Here is an 18,503-nt window from a genome sequence, read left to right on the forward strand (position 1 = left end):
ATCATAAATATATAATTTATACATTATTAAAATTAAAAATAAATTTTAAAATTTTGAAATATATATATATTAAAAATAATAATATTTATTTTGTCTTTAATATCATCAAACTTAAATCATAAATAAATATAAATATATTAATATTTTAAAGCATAATATTTAAATGTGAAGAAATATATTAAAAAGAAGCAATTTTTTTATTTATAATTTATCTTACCTATATTACATTACTTTACTTACATTTTTTATATATTAATTATTATTAAAAAAATCTTGTATTTGAAATTTATTTTACTTATTTTTTTATTATTAAAAAAAATAAATAATTATGTTATTGGCTTTTTAGTTTGCAATTTAAAAATATCAATTATTAGCAACAAACTGGTTCAAATCATCTGGTTGTGAGTTGCCAATTGCATCATAGCTTATGGATTTTATCTCACCCCACATGGGAAGCTGTGGAAGATTTTATGGATTTTATATCTCATCCCACATCGGAAGCGGAGGAGGATGAGCACTCGTTTAAATTCTCCATTGGCTTTTTGTAGTCCTTGGCCCCCTGGCTTTATGTGGTCGGCTATAGTGGGTTGGACTCCTATAAAAGCCTAACCGGTCGGTTTAATGTTCGAACTGTCAGTCAGTCTGGTTCAGGCCCGGCTCAATCTATCAGCATTAGCTAACAAAAAAATATACATCAACCATCCTCATTCAAATTCAAATTGATTCAAATACAGGCCCCCTTTGTAGCAAATCGTGGAGCTGTCATTATAATTCCAACAGCTGCACAATCAAAACTTGGACTCTGATTAATTTTACTCAACCCTTCTAAATGAATCAAAGAAAAAGGAGAATAAGATTTTGAACCTAATGGGGCAGGGTTGAGGCTCAGCTCAATGTAATTTGGTACAGGAAGACACACCTGATCTCAACTGGACGGCACCAGAGCTTGCTTTTATTTTTGTTCTTGGTAGAAATTAGAGTGGACGATTCAAGCAGGAACATATGACTCTAGCATCAACTGTGCTGGGGAAGGAGATTTGATTTCAGCAATCAAGTATGTAAATTTCCACTGCTTGTCCACCTTGTCTTTAAACATTTCTGTGTAAACTTTGCCAGCTCCATGAGGGCCACGAATATAGAAGTTAACCTACATTTAATCGCTTCAATGTTAACACATGGGAATTTCGAGATAATGGGATTTGGGGGTAGAAGATGATATGTTTGTTTCTTAATTCTACAAAATTTCCCCAAGTTTTAGCAAGCATAACTATAAATTTGACTTTCAAGAATCATCCAATGCTTTGCCCTTGAGGCCTGACTCGAGTAGTAAAGGATTGGGGAGGAATTGTGGGACATTCCAGCAGGTTCAAGTCAACCAAAAAAAGAGGGGAAGGTGGGGAGGGGGAACCAGTTTTTAGAACACTTCATAAAAATGGTTGCTTTCAAAAATAAAATTTTATTTTGGAACTCAATTCTAATAAGATGGAGGAGAAGAAAAAGACAATGATGGAGGGTGGGTTTAGGAATGGGGTTAAGAGTAATGCTAAACTGGTTTCTTTGTTTCCTTGGTTCTCAGGGCAGTGTACAAAAAAACAAATGAAAACATCTGAAATATGTTCTCAAAAATCACCCAGTTCTCAAAACAAATTCTCAAAAAACTGTTTTTGGTACAAAATTTGTCATGAGTTTCAGTTTGGAAAACTGTTTCTTATTCTAAATAACAAAAAACGGCTTTAAAAAATAGTTATCAAACAGGCCCTAGCTTCTCCATCCATTAATGAGAACCATTACTCATTATTCCATTGGTATCATTATCAAGCCCGTCACCCTCCCTCAACGGATCAAATATCTAAGAATCTAGTTGCAATTGGGTTTGAGGAATGTAATTGTCAATGATTTAAAGGTGGATATGGCCCTAGATAAAGCAGAATGGTGAAAAATAATTCATTTAGCAAATCTCAGATTCCCGAGCATTGGGATTAAGGCTAGGTTTAGTAATTTGAAGAAATAGTCACTTTATGAGTCATAAAAAAGCATAAGATAATTTTGTCACATTACTAGTAAGAGCTTACAGTGTTACCTCTACATGTTCAACACCATCTTCATCAGTCCAAATCCTATTGGAAATCCGTTGGCGAGCAGCACGATTCCTACTTTCCTGGCCATAACCAGTAATAGGGGATCCAATTCTGACCCGAACCTGATAAAGAAAAATCAAAATCATATCAACCACAAAATTGCAACACATATTCTGAATGAAAGTTATGGGGCATAATCCATTATCTGATACTCAAATATCCCACAATTGTGGTTTTGAATGGCATGGAAATGCAAGTAATGGATACATTACTAAGGAGCAATTAAGGATACTGCACTTTTTCCCATCACTTGCACATCACATTGTCCAACTTGAGCATGGAAATGCATGGATGGGTTTAAATCTTTAGGCTGGCTTCAAGACAAGGCTCCAAGGATATGCCAAGTTCGATCTAATACTCAAACCTCAAGGTGTTATACATATCATGTTATATACTAATCAACTATTGTAGGGTGTTCCAGGAATTCAAAAAGATTTTTTTGTATGCCAACTAAATGATCAAACATTAGAAAAATCAGGATCATCCTAACTAAAAAAAGTCTTAAGTTATACTAGAAAATTAATGATTTCCATTCCTCAATTGTTTTCAACTGATCAATACAAAGCGGAATTCACTTCACTCACATGGTATGTCCAATAAGAATTCTTCTGTCCATTGAAAGAAAAAAAAAAAGAAACAACAAGATATAAGGTTTCACAACTTCTTAGAATGTTTTATAATTTTCAAGATGAGGATTCCCTTTTTCTTTTTCTTTTTTTCCTTTTTTCTTTAAATTAAGGATGATTGCCATATGAATATTAGCAATTTATCACAAATCAGCACATCATTTATGTTTTTCACGAGGCTTAAATTCCATGCTGTGAGGCTTATGCCTAGCGCAAAGGCAATCCTAGAGTCACTTTTGCCTACTAAAAAAGTCCTTGCAACCACAACTAATTATTTGCACTATTGGGTACACATCTCTTTCCCAACCTAAGAAGTAATAGCTCCAAGACAAAGAAACACAGGTTCGCACAAACCTGACCGTCTTCTTGAACCCTTTTGAGAGCCTTCCCAAAAATTTTGTACCTGTAACAGACCATAGTTTTAAATCTGGGATATATTAAAAAATAAATAAGTGAAATTCTTCAAATCCCTAAGGCCATGTTTGATTGGCTGAATATAACATGGGTACGATAAGAGAGGGTATAACATATCTTATCCCATGTTTGGCTGGAAATGAAATAGGATAAATTATCCCTTCACTTATCCTATGTTTAACCAAACATAGGATATAATAAGTGGTGAGATATATTATTCATCATTTTTTTGTATCCCTTCTATATAAGATATGTTTATCCTAAATTAAGATGATATACATATCACATATATCATAAATTTATTTTTTCATCAATTTTTCATTTCTTATATATCTTTATTTTCCAAAATAAAAAAATTTGACCAGAAAATTTTTGTGATTAAAATAAAGAACTAAAAAAATATTTATCAAATATATTTCAAAATAATACAAATATATGTATATTTTGATATTATATATATAATTACTTTTATATATTAAAAAACATAATATAAAAAAATTATTTACAAATTTTAAATATTTTAATCACAAATATTATTAAAATGTAAGAGAAATTTCATATTTTTAATAGGAAATATTGGAATGCAATATAGTTCTTATTTTAAACAAATATCAAAATTGAAAAATAATATATATTCCATTTCTTTTGTAAAAAAAAATCATTTTACAAACTAAATTTAAGCAAAATATAATATATTTCATTGCATACACCACCTTAGATTTCATGTTCATTGGATATAACATTTAAGGATATCATATCCCATTGGAAATGATATTATAGGATATACATTTCCTATCCAATGGGATATGATATCTTAGGATTTACATATTATATTCTATCATATCCCGCCAACTAAACGTACCCTAAGTTACAATTCAATTTTTTTTTTTTTATAGGTCAATTTTTGTCCCCATTGGGACTTGAACCTAAAACCTCCCACAAAAATCCTCCCTACCCCTTAACCACTTGAGCCAGGCCTCAAGGGCAATTAGAAAACATAATTTTAACTAAAGAATCTAAATGCTTACTCTTTCGGTTCAAATATAAGCTCCTTGAAAACAGCATATCCTGCAGCAGCTGCAATACCAAGGCCTACAAGAATAATAACGCTGTAAGAAGCTCCCTCTGCAAACGTCACAGGCTTTTCTGGGATGTTGTATGTAGGCGCATCAAAAGGGTCCTCAACAGTAGATATGTCTTTTCTGGTCTGCAAAGGAATGATGAAAACCAATTTGTGATCATGACTAGACTAGGCAGGATAAACAATCTGATTGCTTATTTAATATTAATCCATCATAATTTAGTAATTTTAATTACATTAGCTGTTGAAATCAAAGTTACAAGGAAGTAGGGTTTTATGATTAAATTATACTTCATACCGTCTCTAAAGCAATCAAAAGCTATCACAGAATTGAGAAACATATGATGATGTAATCTGTAAAATACTAGAGTGATCCTGTCAAGGTGTCTGGTACCAACATTTTGTTGTAGGCAAATGAGTCATCTTTATAACCAGCTAACAAAATGGGGGGCATGACCCAAGTGATGGGAAGTATGCATGAACCACAAATGAACCAACAACATGAAAAGAAAGGGGAACAAAAAAAAAAGAGACCACTAGATGGACCCTAGCCCCTCCCATCCCATTAAAAATCCAAAGGTTCCACCTTTGCCATACAAATAAAGCACAAAAGGGCATACTCCAAACCTTCTCCATGTCGTTGCCAAAAAAACTCTCATGCCAACTAACCAATGTGCTCTTAAGAAAAGCAATACAAAATCCAAGACCCTCCAAACAGGGAAATATCAAAGACCAAAAACTGTGACATCTACAATGAGGGGAGAATCTGATTAGTTGATTCCTCCTTTTGTTCGCATAGGACAATGCGAACAACATCAATTCACCATAATCCATCCCCTACACAAAAGATGGTAATCATTGGAATCTTCTCCCACACTGTTCCCCAAACAAAGAAACTAACATTTGAAGGAGCACAAATCCCCCAAACATCCACAGCTCTTGCTGGGTAGTTGGTGGATTTGTTTTTCCTGAGTGAAACAATTACCAACCTATTTTCTGACTGGCACAGACCAATAAACTAAAAAAATAACGCCACCTCCTCTAATTCCTAATTGTGGAATCTCTTTAGGAAATTAGGGATCCAATGGTCCTTTCTTCTGGCAAGAAATCAAACATCCAAGAATTTTCATTAGCTGCAATGCTGAACAAGTCTCAGAAACAATCTTCCATAGACTCTTATTTCCCCTCTCCCCACCCATGGCAGCCAGCTCGCCACTACCACAAATCATAACAAATCTTGGATTTGGAATGATCCCCCCCACAGAGAACAGATTTGGAATGGAACATCCCAATGTTTTCTGAGAGCTTTGCAAATGCTGGATGCATATGGATCCATCCCATTTCCTAGAGCACCATCCACTTTCCTCCCCAAACTCACCCACTATAGCTTTCCTGCAATACTATCCTACACCACTCCATATCTCCACATCTGCTTTACAAGTAATGCCTTATCAAGCACCAATAGACTTCTAATACCAAACATCTATTGGTTCCACCAAATCACTTGGCCTTATGCCTTCAGATTCTATAGTTGCATCTGGACAGAACCAACCATGTCACATTATTCAGGGACAAAAATGAATAAGTTTTTCTTGCTTCATTTGTCCACACTTAGATTTTCCTTGAAAAATAAAATGGATAATAAAACATGATCAAATCGTGGAGTACCTGACAGGAATCAGGAATTTATAGTATTAGTTATGACTATAGAGGTCCCAAAGTGTGACTAATAGAGACCAGAGCTGATGTTTAGAATCAGGTTTGGTTCTGGGTGTTAGTGCAACTGAACCAGAGGTGACCTGTTTGATGCCTCTGCCAGATTCCTCATTATCAAGGACATGTGGCTATCAAGAATTCACAAATAATCCAAACTATGCTTTGTAAGCGAATTGTATGGGATACATCCCAGGAAATCAGGTACCTTTTCAAGTGCACAAAGTGAGATGGTAATTTTTTCTAATCATTTTTTGAATCAGAATTTTTTCTAATCCCATTTTAATCTTTCAGGTATCCAAGTTTTCAGTTTTTGGCATTGGTATAATTTTACAAGCACTGTTAAACAACAGTAAAAATCATAATATAATAATGACAACAATAATGGTGCTGTGAATCGGTCATGGTTCAGCAACAAAAGAAAACCGTGTGCTTAAGTTGAGCTTCCCACAGAAAAAAAAAAAAATCTAGATAAACAAAATTAAATGATTTTCAGTGAGTTAAATTCAAAAATCAAACCTCAGATTGTTTTTCTTCTGGTGACTTTGAAGCCGTTGATGCACAGGATCTAGCAAAGCATGGAACCACAGTACTTTTTCCATGGGTTTCAATGGGTCGGTATGGTGAGCAGAAGCCAACTATCCGTTCCCTTGTCTGCCACCTTGCAGACAGAACAGAGGTTCCTGCAAACATTAGTATTCATTAAAAAATTGCAATAGAAATGAACTAGATAAAAGAACATTTAAATCCTCCTTCCCTCCTGCATTCATTCTAGCATAAACATTTGGCAACCAGACATGCATCTGAGTGACTCACATCAACAGTTGCTCAGATGCTGATTCAAAAAAAAAAAAAAAACTGCTAACATATTGTTCCAAAGACCAATATTTCAAAGTTTCACCAGGATTTTATGAGCTAACTTGTAATTTATAAAAGCATTAAGATATTTTTTAAATAATAATGAAATGATAAAATCCAAACTCAAGGTATACAAAACTACATCTAGGATCCAAAGGCAAAAACACCTAGTTGACAAAAAGAACTGAAATAGACAGCACCCTGAATACACATGAAAATGAGGGATCAAGATCAAAGAAAATAATCTCAAAAGCAAGGATTGCCAGTTCTTCCACTAAAATCCTTCCAAATGCAACAAACCATGGATACAGCAGCTCTTTATTTAGATGCTTCAACCATCCCTTGCATTAAATTGCCATCTATGGAAGAGATCAAACACCAAAGCCGGTGTAACTCAAGATCTCCATAGTCAAAACACAAACACTGCATCTTATAGCTAAAATAATGATAAGTGAGAAGGAGATCACTCAACAGTTTAGGATAAAATTTCATCAATTGTTGAATCTGCCAACAAATGATCAGTAAGCCAATCAATTAGATAGTCACTGAGATTACATTCCTAATCAAGCTGTGTGAACTTGGTGACTTGGTTAGTTTGAGTTTGTTTGACAACAAACTCAAACTAACCAAGACGCCAGAGGTAAAAACATCAAAAGCTGAAAAATATCAAAATCCTCCCCTGAGTAGACAGACTATTATCATTCCAAATCCTAGAGGTTTTTAAGAATCTTTTTCACCCCCTTTGAGGTTATGATGTAACATCATTCACCTTCCTATATGGAATAGGCCACTTTCAAAATTGATTCAAATGCTGTGATCATGAAATTGGGAGCATTGAACTTGCCTCTTTTTTTCAAAAAGGACAAAAGACATTGACTAATAAGTGATAACCCATTAGCGTCTACCTGAACAGTATAATTTTCTTCTTAATTGGAAAGCTGGACCTATTTCCTAATTTGGGTACTAATTACAGTACCAATAGGTTGACTACTATTCACAATGGTACAAGTTCTTGATAGTGGAAGGCCAACCTAACTCCAAAGTTACATAATGCTTACATCACAGCCACCTTCTAACACTCTTACCCTACTTTCACACTGTAGGTTACCTTCACATGTCAAAGTCCATTTTACTAATGAGCAATGGATGTTACATTTCCAACAGTCTTGATGTAACAGAAAGAATGTACTGGCATAGGGAAGTCGGTCTCAAGAGCCACAAATATTGCTGGCCTGCAACAATCTTCTGACCAAAGTGTAAGCTTGTTTAGATTAACCCAACCCAGAAATATTTCAGAGGTTATTTAAAATAATAGAAAATTGGTCAACAAGTGGATTTTGCTGTTTATCCAGTTGCATTGCTAACTTTTAGTTTCAGACTTGGATCACATAGTAACTTATTTTCCAAGATCATCCCCAAGATAGTTTTGATATGCATATTGTAGTGAGTTTCTATCTCCAAGATTGGCATGAGTCTGTTTGATCATTTTTATTGGAATGATTTTTTTTTTTTTTGATAGGCAAACAAGAATATATAAAAGATGTAAAAACACCTCAAGTACACGGGGTATACAAGGATGTAAAAACAACAAACAAAACTACCTCAAACATGCACACAAAACACTCTTCCACTAACAAACGCTCAACCAATCAATATGAGTTCATCCACTGTTGATTCCAGAGTCTTTTTTAGTGTTAAATCACTCAAAATATGATGCAGCACACAATCATCAGTAGTTTCTATTTTTAGCTTCCTACATCATTAGTTTCTATTTCCATTAGTTTCTTTTTTAGTTTCCTACATCATTAGTTTCTATTTTAGATTAGTTTCTATTTCCTACACCATTAGTTTCTATTTTAGGTTAGTTTCTATTTTCTACATTATTAGTTTCTATTGTAAGTTCATCATTAGCTTCCTATTTCTTTCCTAGTTTTCCTAGTTTCCAATTACCTTGGTTTCCTATTTCTAGTTTCCTATTTCAGTTATTTCCTTTATTTTTGCATTACAAACATTATTTAAAGGCTCGTTGTAATTATTACAGAGGAGTTCAATATATTTTTTCAGAATTATTCTCTAATTTTGAGATCCTATTGTGATCTTTGTGTTGGTTCTTGAGCGTTTTTCTGTTTCGTTTTGAAACAAACCTTCCGCTGCATCAAAATATGCAGTGGCAATCACTACTAGATCCTAGGTGCACTTTTCACTCCATATTGTTTCCCACTAAACAAAGGATTTCATTTTCATCTGCTTCTAATTTTATAACATAGCTTGTTTGGGGGTCCTGTATTGGTACAAAAAGGGGGGAAAAAAAGAAGGGGGGGGGAGGGGAGGGGGGGGGGGGGGGGGGGGGGGGGGGGGGAAGGGCAAAAAAGGGAGGCCGGCCCTAATAGCACCAATTGCTCAACAAAACCCTCAATTAAGAAACCCTAAAATATAAAGGTTTTTCATGTGCCATACAGATCATAGACAGATTCCTCTCATATCCAGCTATGCATACAATGTCAACCAAAACATTACCTGAGTATGCTACAAAATGATTAAATTGCAGATATTGTAATATCAGATATGGGCAATACCAATCAAGCTCTTAGAAGTATCACACCATGTCCATGTCTAACAATAACAAGAATGAATAGCCAAATTACACAGTAGTGAAAATGTAATATAATTTTACCAGTTCCAATCCTTTGCACAGAACCACAGTTTATGGATAGTAAGGTTCCCTCAAAATAAATTTCAGCTGGAAAGCCTTTTTCCCAATTATTTGAAGTTGGCTTAAAGTTCACCAAATATAAATTCTTAAAAAAAAATAAAAATAAATAAATAAATAAAAATAAAAATAAAAATAGAGAAAAAAAGTTCACATTAAAATTGCCAATAAGAGCGGGTTTAACCATTCAGGCCAAGATCTTGATAATGCATGAGGGTTTGAAAGAACCTTCTTCTCCAAAAACACAGACATTTCAAGGTTGGATAAGAAGCTCTGGTGGTCATTGACTGGTTCAAGAGAAGGATATGACTACTGACTGGGAAAATCAGGGACCTTCTGTTTCTTCTCATGTGGAGGTTCAGTGGGTAAGGAAGGAAGGCAACCAAGAACCAGAATTCCTGGCTAAAGCATGAACCAACACTTCAAGGTCCTAATTGGATTGAATCTTGGAAGTCAAAAGCATTTTTTGAAGTCTGATAAGAACTTATACTGTGTCTGGATAATTTTACTGAAACTAGTTTCTGTTTCCAAAAGAGTTTAATGCTACAGCAAGGACAATGTTCCTTACCCTCTTAAAAATATCTATTTCATAGTTTCTTCTGACTGGAGTATTTCATTTGAAATGCTTTATCCCTCAAAAAAGTAAACTTTGAAGTAAGGTAGAACATAAGCAGATCTCATCTTTCTTAATATGCTTAGATGGGCAAAGCCCTTCAAAAGAGCCAAAACTTATGCCCAATAACAAAATTCTACAAAGTTTTTAAGAACTTCCTAATCATGGGCCTTTTCAATACTTTCAAAGGGCACTAATTGTTCACAGTACCAAATAATTCTAAACTTAATAAACCTACTCAGAAATATGATTTAGATTTTAAGAAAAGTTGCCTTCAAGCCAAAGATTCCTGGCCGATGTGTGTCTCAAAATCTGCCTCTTTTTCTCTGCAGAACATGTTGTCAAATCAATATATGAGATCCACCCCATTGAACTCAGAAGTCCAGGAATTCCACAAAATTATTTGGGGATTCTCTCAAATTTGGTCAATATCTGTAGCTTGGCCTCCAATTTTCTGATCATATTTTCCAATTTTCTTCATTTCCAAATTTCCCTGATTCTATAATTCCTGAATCCCAAATTCCTCCATCAATAAAAAATACATTTTTCACAGGTGACAAATCATTGACTGCATCAGTAATCATGTGCCAGAGTTGCATAAATTTTTTGAAACATCATTTTCCTAATTGACTAAAAGAGGATGTGTATGAATAGATGGTAGGTCATCTCTCAAAGCTATGAAAGATGAAACAATGGAATAGTGGGTCCCCACCCTTCAATATGAACCACATGACCACTTCAATGAGAATATATTGCATCCTGGTCATCATAAGACAAAATGTCCAATAAACCAAAAATACAATAACAAATAATATGTAGTCTCAAGAGAGCACAACAAACTATTTTCCCATGCATACTAACAAGAGTTAGCTGAGAAATACTTAATTAGTATAGTGAATTTATATAAGAAATTAACTAACCGTCAACTCCACGTACATCCTGCAGGCGAAAAAAATAAAAAATAAAAAATAAAAAATCAATCTTCTGCCATGGGCTTAGGTCAAATAGAAGTGAATAAGAACTGATCCATTGACCTTAATAATACAGTTGGCATTAACAGCAGATTGTCTCAGATTTCTTGACTTAATTAATACCTGCAGCTGCATCACCACATAAAATGTCTTCATTTTCAAATACAGACATGTCATATTGAGAATCAATGCTCTTGGAAAATGTTGTATCATGACTTACAACAAGTTTTAAGCATCATAAAACTAAGAACTTCTTACTTAAACAACTATGTAGCATTATGAAAACCATGAGCTGAAAGGAAACAAGACAAGAATTTGTCTATTTGGTTCTGTTCTTTGAGAACAGAAGATGGTTCAAAAACTGTTTGGATATGCCTTTCAGGAATACTAAAAACTCATTCTATGTTCTTGTTTTTGGAAACTTATTCTTGAAAACTATATTCATACAGAGGATCCAAACAGGCTGTATCCATCATAATCTTTGCATAAAGTTAGGTTGTTATATTACCAATACGACTGTCTCAAGATGATTGAATGAATATGCATATCCCTTTCTGGCATTTGGTAGCGTCTTAAGGGTGGATACGCACCCCATAGCAGAAATCAACCCAACCCTACACCCTCTATACAGGATGAAACTTTCCGGAGTGGTTTGGAACTTCCATAGCGAGGCCCAACATGGTAAGTGAAGATATAGTAGAGTGGAGGGAATCTAATGAAAGGAGGTTCATGGTGACATCATTTTTCAAGGGGGTTAGCTGGACAGAGAGAGGAATAAGTTTTTCAATGTCCCTGGCCCGATTTTTATGTGAAAGCAACCCAAAGAGGATCTGAACCATGATTAATTGATAGTCACAGGAATTCTTCTTCCTAACTGGTCCTTCATATGCAAAACAAACATGCATCCATCAACCACCTCCTCCAGCATTACCCAGCAGCCCAAGTCCAAAAGTCCATGCTTTGATGCTCCTAAGAGGAGTATGGGTCTTCTAGGAGAAGATGCCAGGGATTTATTAAAGTGGCTAGCACAGTTCCTCACGTGAAGCAGAGAAAGGAAGGAGGATAGCCCCTCTTGGGTCTGTATTGGAAGGAGTAATATAGAAGAAACTTCGAAGAATGAAATAGAAAGAAAGGTTTTAAGCTCCCTTCTTTTGTGGGTTAAACCTGCTGGACTCACCAATTAGAACACTAATTGGCTTGATTTTTTTTCCTGGTTGACAGGTTATTCTAAAACCCAACCCAACCTGAACTCACTTGGATGTCCAACTGCCACATGTCTTGACTTATATTATCCCATCTAGTCGAGGGATATGTGAACCGAATAAGTTATAAAAATAATTATTAAATTCAGGACATTAATTGTAATTGTGTTCCAAAAAAACAGAACTGGACATCATATACCTATCTTATTCCAAGTGATACCATTTACAATATATATTTTTGACTAACAGCTCCTTAAGAAAGTTTACTAAAATCCCAACTCAGTATCAATTCTTTCCCACTGATGTTCAAGCAGTAATTGGATTAACATCTCTGTTTACCCGAGATTGGCCAATTCTGATCTGAAATATCATGTGCAGAGCCTATTCAGAGCCTGTTTACCATTTTTCAGTCCATTGCTCTTTCACGACTGCTATTTGGAACTCAAAGTCTTTATCTCATTTGAAATGGTCTGATTTGGTGTCAATGGGGCTCAGTCGTTTATTACTAAATGGTTGATGATGCATAAGGATTTCTAAAACAAGAAGAGTTTGAGTTAAATCTCTTAAAATCCAAACCAGACCCTTGCTTAAAATAGCACCACTTCTATTTTTTTTTTTTTCTTTTTTTGATAGGTAATAAAAGGGCTTGCATTAGAAATGCTTAAAAACGGTGAAAACAACACAAACAAAATATACAAACAATGTCCAAAAAAGCTAAGCAGTAAGGAGACAAAAAAAGGTCTCTCCCATACTTGACAAACAATCAATCTATAAAATCAATCATAGACAAAGTGTGATTCTTTATATACACCCTAACCCAATTCACAGAAGTACACATGAAAAAAGATTTGATTGCTTGGTCAGATCACTCGATGTCATTGAAGGCTCTTCCATTCCTTTCCTTCCATAAAGTCCACATCAAACATAAGGGAGCAACCCTCCACGCTTTCTCCCTTTTTTTACCCACAATAGAACCGTGCCAAACTAACAGAATCCTCATAATTGAGGAATGTATAACTCACTACACATCGAAAAGGGAGTAGATCAAGTTCCACAACAATCTAACCTTGCCACAAAACAAGAGTAGGTGGTCAATGGTTTTCTCCTTTTCTTTGCACAAGTAGCACCTATTTGGGATATTCCATCCCCTCCTTTTCAGCTGGTCGAAAGTCAAAATTCTGCTCCAAGAAGCTTCCCAAGCAAAAAAACTCACCCTCACTAAAGCCCAAGACCTCCAAATAATACTCCATAGAAAAGGATCTTTAGAAGCCCTCATGTAGAAGCAATAAAGGGATCTAACTGAAAATTTGCCATCTTTACTTTCTCTCTAGCTCAGAATGTCCTCCATTTCTTTTCTCACAATTAATGGTTGTAGTTTTTGAAACAAAGACTCCACTTCTCCCATCTCCCAAATCATTAAGACGTCTTAAAAAGCTAAGGCTCCAACTATTCAGATCCCCACCCTCCCCCCATGCTTCTAACACCCAACCATCTTTGTTTACTGCCAATAGAAATATGTTAGAGAAAGCTTCTTTCAAGATTTGGTCCTTGTAGTACAAGTCTTTCCAAAACTTAACCCTTCTCCCATTCCCTACTATAAAATGGGATCTACATCTTATGCCTTCTCACTCATTTCTAATTGCTTTCCACACCCCCACACTATAGCCTTCTCTCACTCCTCTCAAACACCACCCTTTCCTCTACTCCAAACTTCCCAATGATGATTTGTCTCCAAAGGGGCTCCCTCTCTTCAACAAATCTCCAACTCCACTTCCCAAGCAAGGGTTTGTTTAGGGCTACAAGACTACAAATTCCTAGACCTCCCTCCTTCTTATCCACACAATTCCAATTCACCAAATAATGCTTTTTCTCTACGGCACCACCGCCCCATAAAAAATCCCTTTGGATCTTTTCAAGTCTTGAACACACCTTTATAGGGATAACAAAAAAAGACATGAAATAAATCGGAAGACTTGATAAGGTGTTTTTGATCAAGGTAAGCCTCCCACCCTTAGAGAGGTATTGTTTCTTCCACAGTGTTAATCCTTATTCCAAAGAAAGGGGGTGCTGAGAACTTGGGGGATTTCCGGCCCATTAGCCTTCTAAGGGGTTTGTACAAGTTGTTAGCTAAGGTGCTGGCTAATAGGCTGAAGAAGGTTTTACAAAAGGTGATTTCCGAGGATCAAAACGCGTTTGTAGGGTAGACAGATTTTGGATGCCTCGCTTATAGCTAATGAGGTGGTTGACTTTTGGCAAAAACGAAAAGAGAAATGGCTGATTTGTAAATTGGACATTGAAAAAGCCTATGACAGCATAAATTGGAGGTTTCTAATGAAGGTTTTGCATAAGATGGGCTTTGGGTATCAGTGGATGAAGTGGATTTGGCGATGCATCTCAACTGCCAAGTTCTCTGTTCTGGTCAATGGGGTGCCTGTAGGCTTCTTTTCAAGCACCAAGGGGTTGCGTCAAGGAGACCCTCTTTCTCCTTACTTTTTTGTGTTGGGAATGGAAGTGCTAAATGCACTTTTAAGAAGGGTCGCGGATGGGGGGTTCATTTCAGGCTGTAAGCTTCAGGGGGGAGGAATGATGGAGTTAAATGTGTCCCACTTACTCTTTGCTGATGATACAATCATATTCTATGAAGCAAGGAAAGAGAATCTAACTTTCTTGAGTTGGACTTTGGCTTGGTTTGAGGCTGCTTCCGGTTTAAGGATCAATCTGGCCAAAAGCGAATTAATTCCAGTTGGAGAGGTGGAAAAGATTGAGGAAATGGCAGTGGAGCTAGGGTGTAGGGTGGGGTCTTTGCCCACTGTTTATTTGGGGCTGCCTTTAGGAGCCTATCACAAGACTCCTTCTATGTGGGATGGGGTGGAAGAGAGAATGAGGAGAAGACTAGCCTTGTGGAAAAGACAATATATTTCCAAAGGCGGGACAATCACCCTTATTAAGAGCATGCTGGCCAACATGCCAATTTACCAATTGTCCCTTTTTTGAATGCCCAAGATTGTTGCAAAAAGACTAGAAAAATTACAAAGAGACTTCCTTTGGGGAGGGGGAAGCTTGGAAAGGAAAGTCCACTTAATCAATTGGGAGGTGGCGTGTGCTCAAAAGGAGAAGGGTGGTCTAGGCTTAAGGAAGATTATCCTTCTGAAAAAGGTCTTGCTGGGAAAATGGGTTTGGAGATTAGCCATTGAAAAGGATAATCTTTGGAAGAAGGTGTTGTTGGTGAAGTATGGCTAAGAGGGGTTTGGGTGGAGGACTAATGAGGTTCGTGGGACGTATGGAGTGGGGGTTTGGAAGGAGATTCTGAAGGAGGCTTGCTGGTGTTAGGATAATTTCCAGTTTAAAGTGGGTAAAGGGACTAAAATTAAGTTCTAAATTGATCATTAGTGCAGCAATGCAACGTTGTCCCAAATCTTCCCCCAGTTATTTACCTTGGAGGTCCATAGGAATGCAACGATTAATGAAGTGTGGGACTCTAGCTTTGGTCAAGAAGGTTGGAACCTCAAATTTTCTAAAGATTTTAATGATTGGGAGTTGGATTTGATAGGGGAGTTGCTGATTTTGTTAAGGGATTGCAAGATATCTTCAGAGAAGGATTCAGTTTTTTGGAAAGGTGGGGGAAGTGGCATTTTTGGGGTTAAGGACGCTTATATTTTGCTGGTCGCTCCCAATGACTCTCTCTTTCCTGAAGAAGAACATTTGGGCGGATAAGACTCCAACCAAAGCTGCTTTTTTTGCTTGGGAGGCCACTTGGGGGAAGATTCTCACCCTAGATAGGCTTAAAAAACGGGGATGGCAGCTCTCTAATCGTTGTTTTTTGTGTGGTTGTGAAGAATAAACTGTAAATCATATTCTTTTACACTGTATAGTGGTCAGGGTCCTTTGGGAGATCATACTCGCCTTGTTTGGGGTTCCGTGGGTGTTCCTAAAGATAGTTAAAGAGGTGTTGTTCAGTTGGAAGGGCCCTTTTGTGGGGAAAAAAAGGAAAAAGATTTGGAATTCCATCCTGTTATGTATTTTTTGAATGGTTTGGAAGGAGAGGAATGGGTTAGCTTTTAGGGGAGGTCTTTAGCTATTCAAAAGCTTAAAAATTCTTTTGTTTGTAATCTATGGAGTTGGGCTCGGGTGTACATTGGTGAGGAGTCCTTGTCTCTCTTAGGCTTTTTGGAGTGGCTAGCGTCCACTTAAGGGCTGGTGAGATTGTTTGTTTTTTGTGTCTTTTGGTTTAGGCTACTGTGTATACTCCATGTATGCCTTATGGATTTTTGTCGCTTCTCAATCTATTGCTTGCTTACTTATCAAAAAAAAAATCTCTCTTCTACTGCATCCCATACCCTGGGAAATTTAAAAGGGGCACTCAAAGGAAGACCTAAATAAGAAGTGGGTACCTTCCTTACTCTACATCCCAACACCAAAACAACATCCTCCAAAGTCTCTACCCCCCACAAGAATAACTTCACTTTTATCCATATTCACTTTTAAACCAAAAGGCGCCTCAAACCACATAAACAACCAACTCAAATATCTCAATTGATCACTATAGGCCTCGCAAAATATTAGTGTGCACAACAATCTATTTTGCATAGATTTGTTCCATTCCCTAAAAATTGGAAACAGGAAAAGAAAAGTCAACTTCATTAAGTATCCAAGACTAAGGATTCATTGAATTCACCTTCAGCGTTTAGTCATAGAAAATATAACGGTAATTTTGGTTTGTAGTGGAACAACAATGCCAACTCTCAAAAGAAGAACCCCTCCACTCAAGTATCCATAACATTCAGGCCTAGACATGCTTACACCGTTACAACACAATTTCCTCCCCACAACCAACAATGCAATATGCTTAACCAATCAAGAGCAACATTAATCATCACGAGAATCATTTCTCTCTCTCATTTCAAATCCACAAGTAGACCACTTCCCCACTATTTTCAAAACCCCTGACCCCAAATCCCACTCATGAAATCTAATCTATGGGAATTTTTCTTTCCCCAAAGAACAGCAATTTTCCCCCAAGAATAACGTTTTATTTCAAGTACTAACGAGAAGCACAACAACGAACATATCCTCTGAACCAAAATCCTACACTCCCTATCATCTTTTGCTAAAGTAGCCCGCCTTTAGCATCCCCTAAATACAACCAACAAGAGCATTACTGAGAAGAATGTGAATCCTAGGTGGGTTTGTTGGGTAATAAATGAATTACACCAAGCATCTAAAATAAAAAATAAAAGCAATGGAAACAAGAAGATTAATACAAAACAATGAAATAAAACTGAGAAAAACCCGTACCCTGTTTGTGGTACCCGGATTGAAGGCAGTCCTCTCAGAGACTATAGACGAGAACCCAGAAAGACCCGCATCAGATACACACATTGAAGGCTTATGCTCCACAAGGGAACAAACCCCATTTGGGGATTTTATAATACCAGACCATCTACGCTTCAAGGATGAAACTGCATGCTTCTTCATATGGTGCATCTTCAAGAAACTAACCCCGCTCCTACTGATCCAAAACTGAAACTGGATAGCCGTTAATTTCTTCAACTCTTTCAGGGCAATGAAACTGAGAATTTTGTACAAAACCCAGTTGGCTAAATGGAAAGAAAATCAAAGGCCGAGATACAGTTTCCTCGATTTCACAAACCCCAAACCCCAATTGCCTTCGTCGCCTTCGCCATAGTATTGTTGCAGGCACGTGATATGCACGTGATGGGGCGGTTTTAGAGAGGGTGAGAAAAGAAAAACCCTAGCACGTGACCGACCTCATCTTCCAAAACCCTTACACGGAGGCAAAAAGACCAAATTGCCCCTTACCTTTATTCACCCACACAAAACCCTAACTTTTTTTAAGGTACGAAGCAAGTAAGAAAAGAAAAAGTTTTTCCTTACCATAAATTCAACCAATCCATAAAATCTAACAAAGACAACATGTAATATTCTATATACACCTTAACCCAATTTACAAAAGTATACATAAAAACAAATCTAATATCTTGATAGGATTATTTAACATCATCAAAAGTTCTTCTATTTCTTTCCTCTCAAATAATCCACAACAAGCACAAAGAAGTTGTCTTCCATACTTAATTCCATTTTTTACCCATGAAAAAACCATATCAACCCAATAGATCCCCTCTAACAAAGAAGTGCAAAATTCACTTAACTTCCAAA

At 36.4% G+C, this 18,503-nt stretch overlaps 1 protein-coding gene across 2 annotated transcripts; it reads right to left on the reverse strand.

The window, feature by feature from the left end:
- Nucleotides 1-690: 690 nt before the first annotated feature.
- Nucleotides 691-18,079, reverse strand: LOC100259727 (probable mitochondrial import inner membrane translocase subunit TIM21). Of its 2 annotated transcripts, XR_788446.3 has the most exons (9): nucleotides 17,622-18,079; nucleotides 11,188-11,253; nucleotides 11,074-11,092; nucleotides 6,492-6,655; nucleotides 4,207-4,385; nucleotides 3,119-3,167; nucleotides 2,081-2,200; nucleotides 920-1,147; nucleotides 691-780 (listed from the first exon to the last, which is right to left on the reverse strand). XR_788446.3 is itself a non-coding variant. In XM_002263172.4 (8 exons), the coding sequence occupies exons 1-8, from the start codon at nucleotides 17,808-17,810 to the stop codon at nucleotides 989-991; spliced, it is 945 nt and encodes a 314-aa protein (XP_002263208.1). In that variant the 5' UTR covers nucleotides 17,811-18,079; the 3' UTR covers nucleotides 691-988. The 2 variants fall into 2 exon arrangements, 1 of the variants encoding a protein (XP_002263208.1); XM_002263172.4 differs by having other exon boundaries at nucleotides 691-1,147.
- Nucleotides 18,080-18,503: the final 424 nt, after the last annotated feature.

The sequence above is a fragment of the Vitis vinifera genome, chromosome 2 (assembly GCF_030704535.1).
Source record: "Vitis vinifera cultivar Pinot Noir 40024 chromosome 2, ASM3070453v1".
Taxonomy (NCBI): domain Eukaryota; kingdom Viridiplantae; phylum Streptophyta; class Magnoliopsida; order Vitales; family Vitaceae; genus Vitis; species Vitis vinifera.